A 16,350-nucleotide genomic window follows, 5' to 3' on the forward strand; every position below is an offset into this window, starting at 1 on the left:
AAACTGAAAATCAATCTACCTCAAGACCCAACTGTATTACTCCAGGGCATATACCCAAAGGATGCTCCATCCTATCACAAGAACGCTAGTTCAACTATGTTCATAACAGCTTTGTTCATAATAGCTAGAAACTGTAATCTACCTAGACATCCCTCAATCAAAGAATGGATAAAGAAAATGTAGAATGTTTACACAGAAGATTATTATTCAACAGTTTTAAAAAAAAATAACATCATGATATTTACAGGCAAATGGCTAGAACCAGAAAAGATCATCCTTAGTGAGGTAGCCCAGACCCAGAAAGACACATGGTATGTGCTCACTTATAAGTGGATATGAGCTATAAATATAAAGTAAAGTATAATCAGGACAATCCAGACTCAGAGGCTAAGTGAGAATGAAGGCTCAAGAGAGGAGGCATGGATGAGCCTGGGAAGGAGAAACAGAGTGGGTACAGGCAATGTACTGGGCGCAGGTGGGGACTAGAACAGGAGGGGTCGGGTTGGGGGAGGATGGAGGGAGAGAGCTCTGGGAGAGACAACTGGGAACTGCAGGGAATTTCGAGGGTGAGGTAAACTTCCAGGAATCTATGAGGGTGTCCTAGCTAAGACACGTAGTAATAGGGGATACAGAGCCTGAACTGGCCATCTCCTATAACCAAGCAAGGCTTCCAGTGGGGTTATTAAGACAACAACCATCCACAAAATCTTCAACATACAAATTGTCCTGTCTGCAAGATGTGTAGGACTTAAGGTGGCTCAGAAGTTATGGGAATGGCCAACCATTGACTAGTCCATCTTGAGACTCATACCACAAGAGGAAGCCCACTCTTGACACTGACTAGAGACAGGGCCCACAGGCTGAATAGCCCAGAAACCTAGGATAGAATCAAACATGACTGGGAAGAAAAGTCAATGAAATAATGCCTAATATACTATACTCATAGATGGGGGCCTAGTGCATTGTCATCAGAGAGGCTTCACCCAGCAAAATTTACATTATTGAAAGGAAACTCTATAATGAATCATATTTTTAAAAACTTGTTTAAAAATCAACTCTTTTAAAAACGTATTCAGGTCAAAAATATATAATTATCCATTTAAATTAAATATTTTATGTACACAAGTGTTTTGCCTGATGTCAGATGAGGCAAGAAGAGAGTGTCAGATCTCCTGGAAGTGGAGTTAATGGATACTTAAATTCTCTCATGTGAGTCTTGGAAACTGAACCTCTGTCTATAAGAGCAACAGGTGCTCTTAACCTCTGAGACACCATTCTACTCTCTTAAGTTACAAAGAAATGTTAGAAAATAAAACCACAATGAAAACAGGCATGGAAGAGGATTGAGAACTTTCTGGGAACAAGGGGTGGTGGGGGTGAAAGCAGGGTAAGAAAGGGTGGGGAGCGCGAGCATGACCAGGATGTATTGCTTACATGTGTGAAACTGTCAAAGAACAAATTTAAAATGCTAGGGTTTGCTCAAAGCCTCAGGTAATAACGCTTGACAGTTTTTGAAGTAGGACAGAATAAGACAAAATCAGTAATCTAAATTATACTCAGTATGACAAATCTTTACAATGTAATCCATATGATTGGTTTCACAAAGTAGACCTCACTCGTTATGTAGATACCATTTATTATTGAGTGATGATTTTAAAAAAAACCCTCAAATACAAGTATCCATTGAGAAAGTCGCTCTTCTGTTGTATAGAAATATGACACAATAGCAGGCTGATACCTACCATTGCCAGACAGGGTGATGCCAGTCTTTGCATCATCATTGTGAGGAAAGTGGGTGCCGCAGTCAGCCCCTGTCCAGTGCCTGTTGCACACACACTTGAGCTCATTGCTGCAAACCTGAAATGCAAAGGAGAGCCAGCAGAAACGTCAGTTCTCTGCTACAGAGAAGCACAAGCATGCTGACTCCTAATTAGTATGCAGAGGGCTTGATGATGCTGAGACAGGATTTGTGCTTCAAATTCCAATCCAATGCCTTCTGCCTTAACTGGATAATACAACCAGTTCAGTTAAAGATTCTGTCATGCCAGCAAAAACAACATCCTAGAACTTGCCAACAGAAAAAAAAAAATCAAGGCAATTGCTAGGAAGGAATTTTAATGAGAATGATAAAGCTCGATCTATTCCTGGAGGGCTCACTCATGGAGGACAAGTGTTTGACTCATAACTTAAATAAGACCTGTGCTATCCAATACACAATTCCGAGAGAACGGAACTAAAGTGTCTAAAATGCCACTCTTTCTGATCATCCATGAGCAGCACTTCCCCATGACTTCATTATTTCCAGGTTTTAAACTCAGCTGTCATCTCTGGTATGGCTTCAACAAGTATTTATTTGTGGCCATTGCTGATTCATGTGTATCCAGATGACCTAAGTAGTTAAATGCTACATTTAACTATATATTTAAATAAAGAAACAATGGCTCACTGTTCCTTCTTCACTCCCCATTTAAAAAAAAATTCCCCTGTAGGTTGCTAAAATTCTTCTAAATCACACGCAGGAAACCTATCATTATACTGTAAGGCATCCTATTAGCATAAGAAAAGAAGAAAAACGAATTTGAATAGGAAAATTACTAGTTTTCGTATTCTCAGATTTTCTTGATTATACAACAAAAATACTCAAGTAGCTTTGATCAAGTTAGTGTTCACATCTCAACCAGAAACATGGATAATCACATGGTCTATGATTTAGGAAACATTTCAGGATTGTATCTACTTTTGTAACATGAAGAAATGGTTTTCCCGGGTGAGGCTCTGACACTTACTCCATTTCCTGAGCACACGGTGCCTGCTTTACTGCTGGAGCAAGTACTGAAGTTGAAGGAAGCCACAGGAAGACACCTGTGTTCCAAGCACATCATCTGAGGGCCACAGGGCGTCCCATCTTCCACATAGCCAAGATCCACATCTTCTTCAAGTTTAACATGCGCGCCACTACAAACACATTGTGTGCAGAGAGAAAACAGGACTCCGTTAATTCACTCTCATCTGAGTTTAAAACTAAAAGGAGACAATATCGCTTCTCTGGACTTCTGCTTATTATTTGATATAAAAACAAAACAAACAAACAAACAAAACAAAAACAATAGCCAAAGGACGTTTACATTCTTGTTCTTTTGTTTCACGGGGATAGGATGTTAAGTAGCCCAGATGAGCATCGAATTCTTACTATAAACAAAACTGGCTCTAACTTTGGTTGCTCTGGCCTCCCTCTCCCATATGCTGGTGTCAAAGGCATATATCACCACACCCAGAAGTATCTTTAAGTATAGGAAGCAATAGAAACTTATGATCTAATTCTTCTATGAGATAATTATAATATTTAGAATTTTTACAAAATTATTACAGTAAGGCCAGAACAGAACTAGTCTCATTATTTTCCCTTGGAAACTATGTGCAAGTCCAGTTGGTTTCACTAAGTAGGCTTCAAGATTTTAAATGTATCTCAAATAAGTATCAGAATTGGATTTGATTTATACTGCTCCCAAACATTGTATATATACACATTTTATTTGGTAATGACTCAACCACCGCATTCACTGCTCAGTAGAGCATGATCAAATGACCTTTCAGAATAAAGAAAAAACAGTAACAAAAGTTGGAAGTGTATATTAATAACTAATATTTCCATATGATATCTTGCCAATGCTAGTACAAATTTTTCTATATTAATTTTTATCAAAAGCATTTGTAATGTGAAGCAAGATACATGAACTTGTATTTTGTGTCTATGTGTGTATTCATGTGTTTATGCACATGTGTGTCTGTATATTTATGTCTACATGTGTAGAGGCCAGGAGTCAACACAATGTATTTCTTAATTGTTCTTCACCTTCTGTTTTAAGAAGGGGTGAGCACACTAATCGTGGAACTCACTGATTCAGCTAGATGGACTGGCCAGCAAGCCTGAAGGACCCTTCTGTCTGGCCGTAGCAGTCCTGGGAATAGAGGTGTGAACTGATGTCTTCAAGTTTTTACATGAGTGTAGTGGGTACTAGGGACTGAACTCAGTTCCTCATGTTTAAGTAGTAAGCACTTTACCAACTGAGTCACTTTCCTCGCATTAGATATATTAGTTTTTAAATGAACTAGCCCTGCCTTACATCATCCTAGAAGAGAACCACTTTCTTTATACTATTGATTCTGTGCTATTTTTGTGCTTCAAAACATCTAAATTATACTATTTTTTTTAATTTTCAACTATTGGTATTATCAATTAATTTCTCTATATGCAATAAGAGCACTTATCTCTTTTTTAATTTGATACACAATTTCTCCTTTATCCTTTCATAATTTAATGTAATCAATAACAAATATGTACATTATTACAACTGTAAATGCTGGTTGTTGAGTGAAATAATGGTTATGATTAAATGCTTTCAACTTCTGAACTAGTTTTGTCTTAATTTAGCTTATTCCTTTATTTGTTGGCTGTTTATCTCTCTATGTTCCTATGCATTTACCATCTTTAATATAAAATTAATTCAGTCTGGCTGTTAATCCCCATTGAAAACACAGTTGAGCCTCAGTGCATCTGCCTGTGGACATCTCTCCTAGAGTGCTCCCAGCTCATTCCTGTGTGTTCTGGTTTTGCCTTGTACCTGTCAAAGAGCTGTAAACCCTGGGTATGCTTTCACTATCAGCTCCATTATGATACTGTCTCTGAGTGGAAGACTCTGCCTCCTCTATACCTAGCCTTTCTTTTCCTTTGTTCAACCTTCATCTTTATGGATACACTTGTTTCATTAACTTTTTGAAGACAGGTGTAGAAGAATACATTTTGGAGAAAATTGCATGCTAACATGTCATTTTATAGTCTCAGGGTATATATGATCTTTTAAAGACAGGATCTTATTATATAGTTCAGTCTTATCTGGAAACCATCATCCTTATGTCTCAGCCTCTAAGTGCTGAGATTAGAGGTGTGCTCAAGGAGCCCTGGTCTGAGTCTGATAGACAACTGTAATTTACAAATACTTTTTCCAGTGTCTTCTGACTCCCTAGACTCCCAGTGATCAACCTTAAAGTGCTCTAGTTCTTGAGCCTCTTCTGTGGAAGCCTGATGACTCTCTCGTCTGTCCTACAGTGCTTCCATAAGAAGGTTTACATCTGTCTCTGACGTCACTCATGGACAATTTCTTCCTTACTGTTTCTCTGTTCTTCTGTATTTATGTTCTAATTGTGGAGTTCTTTCTAGCCATTCAGTTTCTTTACTTTGTTATTGTCCTACTTCCAGGGAGACAATTTCAACCGCTAAAGTTCACTTCCAACAGAATATTTTTCTTCCATGATCTGATTAATTAAAGTAGAACATTATTATTTCATTTTATGATAAAAAGTCTTTTGGGGTTTTCTGTTCACTCCGGTTTTCCACATTAGAGATTTTCTTTGTATGCCAGTCAGTAATAACCAGACAGATGACTGGAACTTCCATGGTATCCACAGTGAGCATTCCTTGAGGCTGAATCACTTCCATGCAATCCTAGTATCAACCCTTCAAATTAGGAACGTTCTGTTTAATTCTCTGTGGAGACAGGGCCTGAAGCTCCAATGGAAGTGCAGGCCAGCCCCTTTGTGGCTGAGTTACCAAAGGAATCTATGTGTTAGACTCCTTCTTATTGTTCAAACTTCCACACAACTTCTTTATTTAAAAATCTGCTGTGAAACTCATCTAATCCCTCCTTGAACAGTAGACTATGCTGCCAATTTCTGATGCTTCCAAGACATTACAAGGTGTTTCAGTGTTCCCGTCTTACTGACCTACAAATTCAACTTTCTCAAAGTCTTCCTTAAGAGTGAGCCCCAGAGCCATTTGTACATATTCCAGATGTAGATGGTTGCTGCCTCAACTCCATGATTGAGCTTTCCTGCAGATATATAACTCTTAAGGAAAACTGAATATCGCGGAACTTCAGCAAGAAGCAAAATGAAATGCTGACTTGTGATGACTGCCTCTATCCATAAGTCTCCAGCCCCTCACTAAGAAGAAAATGCAAGCCAAACCCTACTGGATTTTACTGAGCAGCTGAACATAATTCCAGCAGCCAAGTAACAATCCCCATGTATCACTCTTAACTACTTTTCATTTTTCAATTACAATTTACGTAATCACATTATGAACTAGATTTAAGTTCAGATGATGGACATGCATACACACTGGAAACAGTAATCTAGCTGCTGTAAGTAAAGTGACTAATGCAATCACAGAATGGTTCGATGATTACCTGCAGTTTAATGTTCTTCCTTGCTGCACAACTAATGTGGATGTGATCTCACCATCAAGCTCCCCGAGCCTTGGGATGTTGCCAATGTTTGTGCACAGGAGGTAACCACAAAGTACATCCCTGTGTTAAAAGAGGACCAGTTATCAACTTGATTTCTTCCCCCAAGACAAAATGAAGTTCACACTTTGAAGTACTGACTTCTCTCTTGTTAGTCTTTCTCATCTATCAGTGACATTACTCATGTGTATGCTAAGCAAAATAAAATAAGCCAATGTTGGATCGACTCCAGGTCTCAAGATTAACATCTCTAACACTCCAACTGGTGGTCCAAAATCCTAATAGCTCCCTAGATGACTGGTTAAGGAAAGTTATCCATCAAATGTGCCTTTTTATCAGAATGATTTGTATACCATACACTGCTGGAAATGATAAACTTGTTTAATGTTGGGTAAGTGAGTAAACATTGCCTGAATATCCTGTAACATAGCTACTTCTGAGTCCTGCCTCCCAAAACCAAAGAAGGGGTGATCCACTGCTCATGGAGATTCCCAGCCACAAAGCTGCAAAGCCGCCCTTCTAAACAAATCATATGTTCAGAAATTAACAGGTAGGTTGCTGTATCAAAAATATTGCTATATATATATTGGTTTTTCGAGACAGGGTTTCTCTGTATAGCTCTGGCTGTTCTGGATCTCACTTTGTAGACCAGGCCGGCCTCGAACTCAGAAATGCGCCTGCCTCTGCCTCCTGAGTGCTGGGATTAAAGGCGTGCACCACCACGCCTGGCTTATATATTCTTTTAACAAATACATTTTTGTCATCAATAGTGATAACATATTTAAAAGTAAAAAACACTAAGCCAGATGGTAGTGGTGCACATGTTAATCTTGGGAGGCAGAGGCAGGTGAATATCTGAATTCAAGGCCAGCCTGGTCTACAGAGCAAGTTCTAGATAACCAGGACTATACCCAGAGGAATTAAAAAAACAAAAGAAAATAAACAAACAACCAAAAAAAAAACCCACTAAATGATTAACATAGCAGCAAAATCACACATGGAAATATCAGAATTTATATGATGGATAACATAGAAAAAATAGGGATCTATAATTATCACTAAAATAGAAAAGGTACATTCTCGAAAATATTTTAAACATAGAAATATATGTAAATATAAAGTTATATTCTAAATATATGCATGCCTTATAAACAAAATATAGAAGGAATATTTAAACCCTTTTTAGTTTCATTTTTGCACACTACCTACTTGTAATATAAAACCTATAACAAAAGTGTAACATAATGTTTATCCTCACAAGAATTCTACTCCATAAGAAGACACAACTCATACATAAGCATGTACAAAACATCAAACTGAGGATGTGGGCCATAAGAATAGTGCAAGGTCTATGTCTGTGAGAGTTTAGAGGGGAACTGGGAGAGCCAATCAGGAAATAATGTATAGAGCAAGTTTGTTTTCAAATGGGCCTTGATGAGTGAATGAATTTCGCACTGGTGTTGGTACAGATATAAAACTGCTTCTAAGGAATGAATAGTTCCTACAAGTACATTAACATAGGGCAATGTGCTGTAAGTATTAAGAATAGTAAGACTTTGCTGGGTATAGTAGCCAGGGCTGGCTTTTGGTTCTCTTAGGATTTGTATGACATCTGTCCATTTTCTTGCTTTTAGAGTCTCTGTTGAGAAGTCTGGTGTAATTCTGATATGTCTTCCTCTACATGTTACATGGCCTTTTTCCTTTACCTATTTGAATATTATTTTTTTGTTCTGTGTATTTAGTATTTCGATTATTATGTGATGGAAGGATTTTTCTGGTTCAATCTATTTGGTGTTCTATAGGCTTGTTATATGTTTATAGTCATTTCTTTCTTTAGGTTAGGGAAGTTTTCTTCTATGAATTTGTTGAAGAGGTTTCTTTTGAATTGGGATTTTCACTCTCTTCTATTCCTATTATTCTTAAGTTTGGCTGTTTCACTGTGTCCTGAATTTCCTGGATGTTTTTGGGTTAGGAGATTTTGCACTTTGTATGTTCTTTGACTGTGTGTCAATTTCTTCTATGATATCTTCTACCCCTGAGATTCTTGCTCCTCTCTTGTATTTTGTTTGTGATGCTTGCTTCTGTAACTCCTGATCTGTTTCCTAGGCTTTACATCTCCAGGGTTGCCTCCACTTGTGATTTCTTTATTGTTTCTATTTCAATTTTTAGGTCCTGGACTGCTTTGTTCAATTCCTTTACCTGTTTGATTGTGTTTTCTTGAATTTCTTTAATGGATTTATGTATTTGTTCTTTAAGGACTTCTACCTGTTTACCTGTGTTTTCCTGTATTTCTTTAAGGGAGTTATTTATGTCCTTCGAAAAGTCCTCTATCATATTCATGAAATAGGATTTTAGGTCAGAATCTTGTTTTTCAGGTGTGTTAGGGTATCCAGGACTTGCTGTGGTGGGAGAAATGGGTTCTGATGGTGTCAAATAGCCTTGGTTTCTGTTGTTTATGCTCTTGCACTTGCCTTTTGCCATGTGGTTATCTCTGATGTTAATTGGCCTTGCTGTCTCTTGACTGGAGCCTGTCCTTCCTTGCAGGCAGTTGGAGTTTTGTGAGCTGGGTTAGAGCAGGCCTTCTGTGAGAGCCTGGCTATGACAGATCTCCTGGGAATCAAGCTGTCTCTGGGTGCATGGGGGCAGAGATGTGTGTGGCTGGAGTGCCCATTCTTCCTGGAGCGGAGTTGTAGACCTCAAGGAAGAGGTATTGCTTATAGGGCAGATAAGTCCTATGTCTACTGGGCTGCATGGGGGTCCCAATTAGGCCAAGTATTTGGGGGGGGTCTCACCTGTGACCCTGGTTATGACAGACCTCCTGGGAGTCAGGCTAACAGACTGGATACATAAACAGGACCCAGCATTTTGGTGTATACAGGAAACACACCTTAGTGACAAAGATAGATACTACCTCAAAGTAAAAGACAGGGAAAATTTTTTCCAAGTAAATGGTCCCAAGAAACAAGCTGAAGTAGTCATTATAATATCCAATAAAAATAGACTTTCACCCAAAATTATCAAAGGAGATGAGGAAGACCACTTCATACTCATCAAAGGAAAAATCCACCAAAATGAACTTTCAATTCTGAACATCTATGCCACAAATGCAAGGGCAATAATATTTGTAAAGGAAATGTTATTAAAGCTCAAAACATACATCAAATCTTATACAATAATAGTGGGAGCCTTTACCACTCCACTCTCACTAATGCACAGGTTATGAAAATAGAAATTAAAAAGAGACACAGTGAAACTAATAGAAGTTATGAACCAAATGGATTTCACAGATAACTACAGAACATTTCACCCTAAAACAAAAGAATATATCTTCTTCTCAGCACCCCATGGTACCTTCTCCAAAATGACCATATAGTTGGACACAAAACCAACCTCAACAGATACAAGAAGATCAAACCCATACCTTCTATCAGGTATGACTATGGACTAAGTCTGGCCTTCAATAACAATAGAACAACAGATAGTACACATTGCTACATCCACTCCAGTAGTGACAAGTGCGACAGGCCCCGAAACCTGGGCACTGTCCCGAGGCAAAAAGTTCATGGAAACTTAGTCTCCTGGAATCATTGCATCCTGTATAAAGAATGCTACGATGTCCTTGCTTTAGTTGGTAAACAGATCTGTGTGCTTTCCCTTAATATTGATTTATAATAAGTGCTCCTAAGGATTGATTTTTTGACATATAGCTAAGTTATATTCTAGGCAGTCCTTGATCCAACCCTGAGCATGGATAGCTAAGTCACTGCCCTACACAGAAATTTACCATTATCTAGGAAGAAGGAAGTTTGTGACCTAAGGAGGAACCAGAGTAGATACTTAGAACTATAGATAGCTGAGTTACACCCATACACAGGTATTTACAATGGCCTGGGGGAAGGTGGACTATACAGTAGACTAGAGTAGGAACTTTGACAAGGGTACGAAGCCCTTGCCCCTGGCTTCTAAGATTAAATGGACCTTAGGTGGGGCAGTTTTTGATCCCAGTTGTTAACATTGAATTTTATCCCAGTTGGTTCCTGCCAGTCCTTCGGTGTTTGCATTCCTCCATCTTATGAAAGAATCCAGTAACCTCATTGTCACCCAACTTCCCTATTTTCTTCTGTATAAAAACTTTGATGCTTGATTTGACAAATTACATTCAGATCCAGCACACTCTTTCATGTCTGTGTCTGTCTGTCAATTCCAGCCATCTCTATGCCCATCAGTCCGAACCCCTGATTCCCACAGATTGAGGGGGGCTGATTAGGCCCGGACTGTGGCACCACATACTTATAGAAGCTGAACAATGCTCTATTCAATGATAACTTGGTCAGGAAGAAATAAAGAACTCAAGAGGTTAAACTCCAGAAAACCAGATACCCCAAATGAAAAATGGGGTACAAAGCTAAACAAAGAATTCTCAACTGAGGAATTTCAAATGACTGAGAAGCACCTAAGGAAATGTTCATCCTTAGTCATCAGGGAAATACAAATCCAAATGACTGTGAGATTCCACCTCACACCAGTCAGAATGGATAAGATTAAAGACTCAGGTGAAAGCAGATGCTGGGAGGATGTGGAGAAAGAGGAACACTCCTCCATTGCTGGTGGGATTGCAACCACTCTGGAAATTAATCTGGTGGTTCCTTATAAAGTTGAAACTACTTCTACCTGAAGACCCAGGCATACTACTCCTGGGCATATACCAAAAGATGTTCCACTATGTTCGTAGCCTTATTTATAATAGCTAGAAGGTAGAAACAACCCATTTGTTCTTCAGTGGAAGAATGGATACAGAAAATGTGGTACATTTACCCAATGGAATACTACTCAGCTATTAAAAATGAGGACTTTGAAAATTTGGCAGGCAAATGGATGGAACTAGAAAATATCATTCTGAGTTAGGTACCTCAGACCAAGAAAAGAATATACATGGTATTTATTCATTGATAAGTGGATATTAGCTAAAAGTTCAGAATACCCAGGATACAACTCACAAACCATATGAAACTTAACAAGAAGGAAGGCCAAAATGTAGATGCTTCAATCTCACTTAAAGAGGAAACAAAATTATTACAGGAGGCAGAGGGAAGGAGTGACCTGGGTGGGAGAGGGGAGGGGATTGAAAAGGGGGCAGTATCAGGTAAGGAGGGGAGACAGGTAAGAAGTCCAGAACACCAGGAGAATGAATAGAAATATGTAGCAGTGTAGAGGGGATGGGGGCACTAGAAACTTCCAAACACTAGGGATTCGAGAGGCTCCCAGAACACAGTGGGGATGGCATTAGCTGAAATGCCCAACAGCAGGGAGACAGAACCTGTAGAGACCACTTCCAGTAGATAGGCACATCCCCCAGTTGAGCGATAGGGCCACCCACACTGTGCTGGCTAGTTTTGTGTCAACTTGACACAGGCTGGAGTTATCACAGAGAAAGGAGCTTCAGTTGGGGAAGTGCCTCCATGAGATCCAGCTGTGGGGCATTTTCTCAATTAGTGATCAAGGGGAAAGGCCCCTTGTGGGTGGGACCATCTCTGGGCTGGCAGTCTTGGGTTCTGTAAGAGAACAGGCTGAGCAAGCCAGGGGAAGCAAGCCAGTAAAGAACATCCCTCCATGGCGTCTGCATCAGCTCCTGCTTCCTGATCTGCTTGAGTTCCAGTCCTGACTTCCTTTAGTGATGAATAGCAATGTAGAAGTGTGAGCTGAATAAACCCTTTCCTCCCCAACTGCTTCTTGGTCATGATGTTTTGTCCAGGAATAGAAACCCTGACTAAGACACACGCCCATCTCAAAATTTTTAAACCCAAATTGTTCATGTCTAAAGAAAATGCAGGGAAAAAAAATAGAGCAAAGACTGAAGGAAGAAAGGCCATCCAGAGACTGCCCGCCTTGGGATCCATCGCATCTACAGCTAATTCACTCAGCAGCATTGGTTATGTGGCTTCAATCTTCCTCAATCTTGAGGTGCTGGGAGGGACTGTCTAGGTGAGAGAGAGTAGCAACTACCAGGAGAACTTTCAGGTTATCCTTATACAAGGACCTTAAGAAAGAGGTCCAGGCCCATGTCAAGAACTGGGGTCCTGTGTGATGCCGGGGCTCTGGGGAAGGATGAGGAGCATAGACTGGAGAGCATGCTTCATTAAAGTCCCCAAACGGGAACATCTCACTTGGAACATATGCTTGTAAACTGAATGACGAATGACCTCTGGGTTCGTGAGCACTCACCGTTTGTTGCACTGTGTCCACGTGTCCTTGTCTTTCCCACAGTTACCCTTCTCCGTCCCCTCAATGTTCAGTTTCTCATAGCAGTACCTGTCAGATGCTGTTACCTCTGAAGCAGAAAAGAACTGTACATCAGTGATGGAGGTAACATGGGACGTGGCAGTAAGGAGCCGCGCCCACTCTAGTGTTATCGATGACAAAAACAGAAATTGTACCATCACTTACAAAGACACAGGGTGGGTACATCTTCTGCGGAGCCTTTTTTGGATTAGAAGAGCAAGCACATGTAGGCCCGTGAGGGGAGTTAGACTGCAGAGTGAGAGAATATCCCCAGGATCTGGCACTATGTAGGGGATGATACTAATCTGAGTACATATTTTAACCACGGCACTGATGCATAAGTTCTCAATCACAAACATTAATAAAAAAGGGCGATATTACTCAAATACTGTGCAGCATAACTTTCAAGAAAGAGCAGCATAACTTTTACCTTGCTTACTAATTCTTAACTGCTATAAGAAATATTTTTCTTGTGCTTTGAGATGATACTGAGTTTACGCAGTCTTTGAAAGGCAAGTGGAACTTTAAGGTACTCCAGCATTTTTACTGATTTTTGCCTTTTCTGAAGCCAGTGTATCAGAGATACCTGCTAGAACTAAATGATTTTCCAGCCAGCCAGGATAAGCCTATCAGTTCAGCAACTGGGAGACGGAGACAGGAGGATTAGGGGTTCAAGATCATCCTCTGTTCCACAGGAGATTCCAGGCTAGCCTAGGCTACATGAAATCCTATTTGAAAACAAACAAACAAACAAACAAACAAATATTAACAAAGACTTTTGTAAACTAATCAAATGCTGATTGGTGATACAAGTTAAGTATTGCTAATCCAAAAGTCTGAAGTGCTTCATGTTTCAAGACTTTTTAAGAGCTAATAAGATACCATAAGTAGAAAATGCCACAACCATATCCTGAAGATACGGTGCAGTGAGTAAGAGAATGTACTGTGCAAGCATGGGGACTTGGGTTTGAATCATGAAGAAAGCCAAGAATGGGCATACGTGTGCCTGTAGCCCCAGAGTCACGGGGTAGTGACAGGAGGATTGCTGGGGCTTGCTAGATGTCAGCTTGGCTCCTGGTTCAATGGAAGATAGAGGAAGACACCCAATATGATGCCCCCCTCTGCCTTCTGTGAGTGCACAGGCATGCATACCTGCTCATATACAATACCTCACCACATATATCACACACTCGCATACCCACACATACAAACACTCATGTTAAATATACAATTTTAAAAAAGAAATGTCCATGCCCTGATATAATATAAAAACTCTCAGTAAAAATGCAGGTGCGCCTGGCGTGGTGGCACACGCCTTTAATCCCAGCACTCGGGAGGCAGAGGCAGGCAGATTTCTGAGTTCGAGGCTAGCCTGGTCTACAAAGTGAGTTCCAGGACAGTCAGGGCTATACTGAGAAACCCTGTCTCGAAAAACCAAAAAAATAAAAAAAAAAAATACAAAATAAATAAATTAATTAAAAAATAAATAAATAAATAAATAAAAGCAGGTGCATTAAGAATATTAAAAATATTATATAAAATTAACCTCATGATGTGTGTGTGTGTGTGTGTGTGTGTGTGTGTGTGTGTGACACAAATGAACTGCATTCTGGATTGCGTCTCATTACCTGTAAACAAGTATTCCCTGATATAAAGTTCCACAATCTTCATAATTCTGATACCAGGCATTTCAAATAAGAGATACTCAAGCTGCACATAGTAAACAATAGCTAATTACATTGCTAGTTTCTCACCTGTTTTGGTTAAACAGCAGAAACAAAAATAGCATCCCTTTATTTAGAGTACAAACCTGACTAAATTTTCTCCTTATCTCAATGCTTCTCAAGACATTCAGAGACCAAGGTCCTTTCCTAAAAGGACTGCAGCTACTGACTATGATAGCTAAGACTGTGATTCATTTTATAGCTTTTGCTAGTATAACTTATCTTTCAAAAGAATTTTTAATAGTGCAGGCAAGTGTCCTGTAATCACAGCACTTGCGCAGCTGAGGCAAGCTTACAAATTCAAGGTCTGACTGGCCAAGGTATGTGTCTGGACTACATATTAACACTCTACTTGAAAAAAACAAAAACAAAAACAAACAAAAAACAAAACAAAAAAAAACTTTTTCAAGGGTTTAGACCAAAAACATCTTCTAAAACTTTTGGCTATTAATTCTGTGAAAAATATTTAATACAAACTTTAAATACAAATTTATATTCTGTAAATATAAGTACTAATATCTAGATAAAAATGGTAAATATTCTCCCTTATAACCCTGACAGATTTTAAAATGAATAACATTAACATTTCTGTTCTTTACAGGTGAGCTACTTCAGTAAAAGGTCACCTATAACTAAGAAGGCCAGTTGGCACTTAAAGAAGATAGTAGACAGGGAAAAAAAGCAACTATTTAACATGCTGAGGTCGAAGGCAAGGATACCCTACCTAGAGACCATGTCCATCCCATATGGCTATACAAGGCCATATGGGATCTTCTGCTGAGAGCACTCAGCTGAGGAGCTACAATCAAGACTGCTCTATTCTCCTAGCTGTTCACCAGGTGGGTTCGCCTGCCTGGCAGCAAAGGCACCCACTGCCTCATCACAGGCACTGCCAACTAGCCAGAAACTCTGGGGCCATGGCTTCTCAAAGAAGATGCCTTTCTCTAATTTCTAAAAAAGTGTTCCTACCCAATCTTGCAGTGGGTTTGAGAAGCTCCCAGTTATGAAATGGTCAACAATTTACTTCTAAGGACACCCATGTGTCCTTTGAAGAGTGTGCCAATGCCGTGTGGAAAACAATCAAGCCACGTGACTACTTACTTTGCCCCCAGATGTATTTGCATTGTCTATCTCTGGTTTTACATCTTCCTCCAAAGCAAATTCCCTAAAATGAGAAAATGAACGGCCATCAGTGGTAATGACATCTGCTACACTACACAATGGGAAAAGGACATACAGTTGGGGAACATGGCACATGAGTGTTGTCATCTGAATTGATTGTGACCCTTTCAAACTGATCTTACTGAGATACAATTTTAGTATTTTTTTTTTCATGCTGGCACCCATGGAAATTTCAGGTAAAAATGAGTGGCTTACCTGAGTACCATCACACGAATATCCATCCATTTTATGCACATTGGGGGCACACTAGGAAAAAAAAAAAAAGAGCAAACTATCACCCAAACTCAGACCAAACACCAGGCTAACCCAATCCTGTTAATGTTCTCATTATATATAACCATGGTTGATAATACACCGATTCCCTTAAACTATACATAAAAGGAGAGGATGAAAAGGAGGTAAGAAGAAATATGCTTAATGAGCATCCTTTGAAAAATATGACATCTACCAAAGGCACAGCTACAGAGAAAAGAACTTACTAGAATGGCTTGGTAGATAACTTGTGCATCAGCACATGTTTCGTTCAGATACATGAGTCCCTAGAGCAGGGAATGGGGCTTAAGACAAAAGCCAGGAACAGGTCCCCATTGGAGAAGCCATAAGTCCACTCTCCTGCCTTTTGCCACAGGGAGTAGTATAGTCTTTCACTTAAAGCCCTGGGAGTACAGGATACAACAGAGAAAGCAAGGGCAGGAAGATAGAGACAAGACCAACTTAAAATTAAATCATCTGAAAATCTGCTATCACTCTTGTTATTTTGTAAGCAAACTTTTCAAATAAAAACAAAAATATTTTTTAAAAGAAATAAATAAATGGAGAGGGTTCTGTGGGGGGAGGGAAGACTCGAGTCTCTGCGGATATTA

At 39.5% G+C, this 16,350-nt stretch overlaps 1 protein-coding gene across 19 annotated transcripts in view; it reads right to left on the minus strand.

Annotated features, from left to right (window-relative positions):
• Window positions 1-16,350, minus strand: part of Adam22 (a disintegrin and metallopeptidase domain 22) — a 295,966-nt gene that overhangs the window by 42,456 nt on the left and 237,160 nt on the right. For all 19 annotated transcript variants that reach the window (XR_376691.4, NM_001310439.1, NM_001098225.2 and 16 more), the window contains exons 19-24: window positions 15,683-15,733; window positions 15,407-15,470; window positions 12,525-12,630; window positions 6,246-6,365; window positions 2,787-2,955; window positions 1,743-1,857 (exon numbers count right to left, since the gene is read on the minus strand). Coding sequence is in view for 18 of the 19 variants with exons in the window: in NM_001310439.1 (NP_001297368.1) it covers window positions 1,743-1,857; window positions 2,787-2,955; window positions 6,246-6,365; window positions 12,525-12,630; window positions 15,407-15,470; window positions 15,683-15,733 (625 nt within the window). In the remaining variant the exon portion in view is untranslated. The remainder of the gene's footprint in view (window positions 1-1,742; window positions 1,858-2,786; window positions 2,956-6,245; window positions 6,366-12,524; window positions 12,631-15,406; window positions 15,471-15,682; window positions 15,734-16,350) is intronic.

The sequence above is a fragment of the Mus musculus genome, chromosome 5 (assembly GCF_000001635.26).
Source record: "Mus musculus strain C57BL/6J chromosome 5, GRCm38.p6 C57BL/6J".
Lineage (NCBI taxonomy): Eukaryota > Metazoa > Chordata > Mammalia > Rodentia > Muridae > Mus > Mus musculus.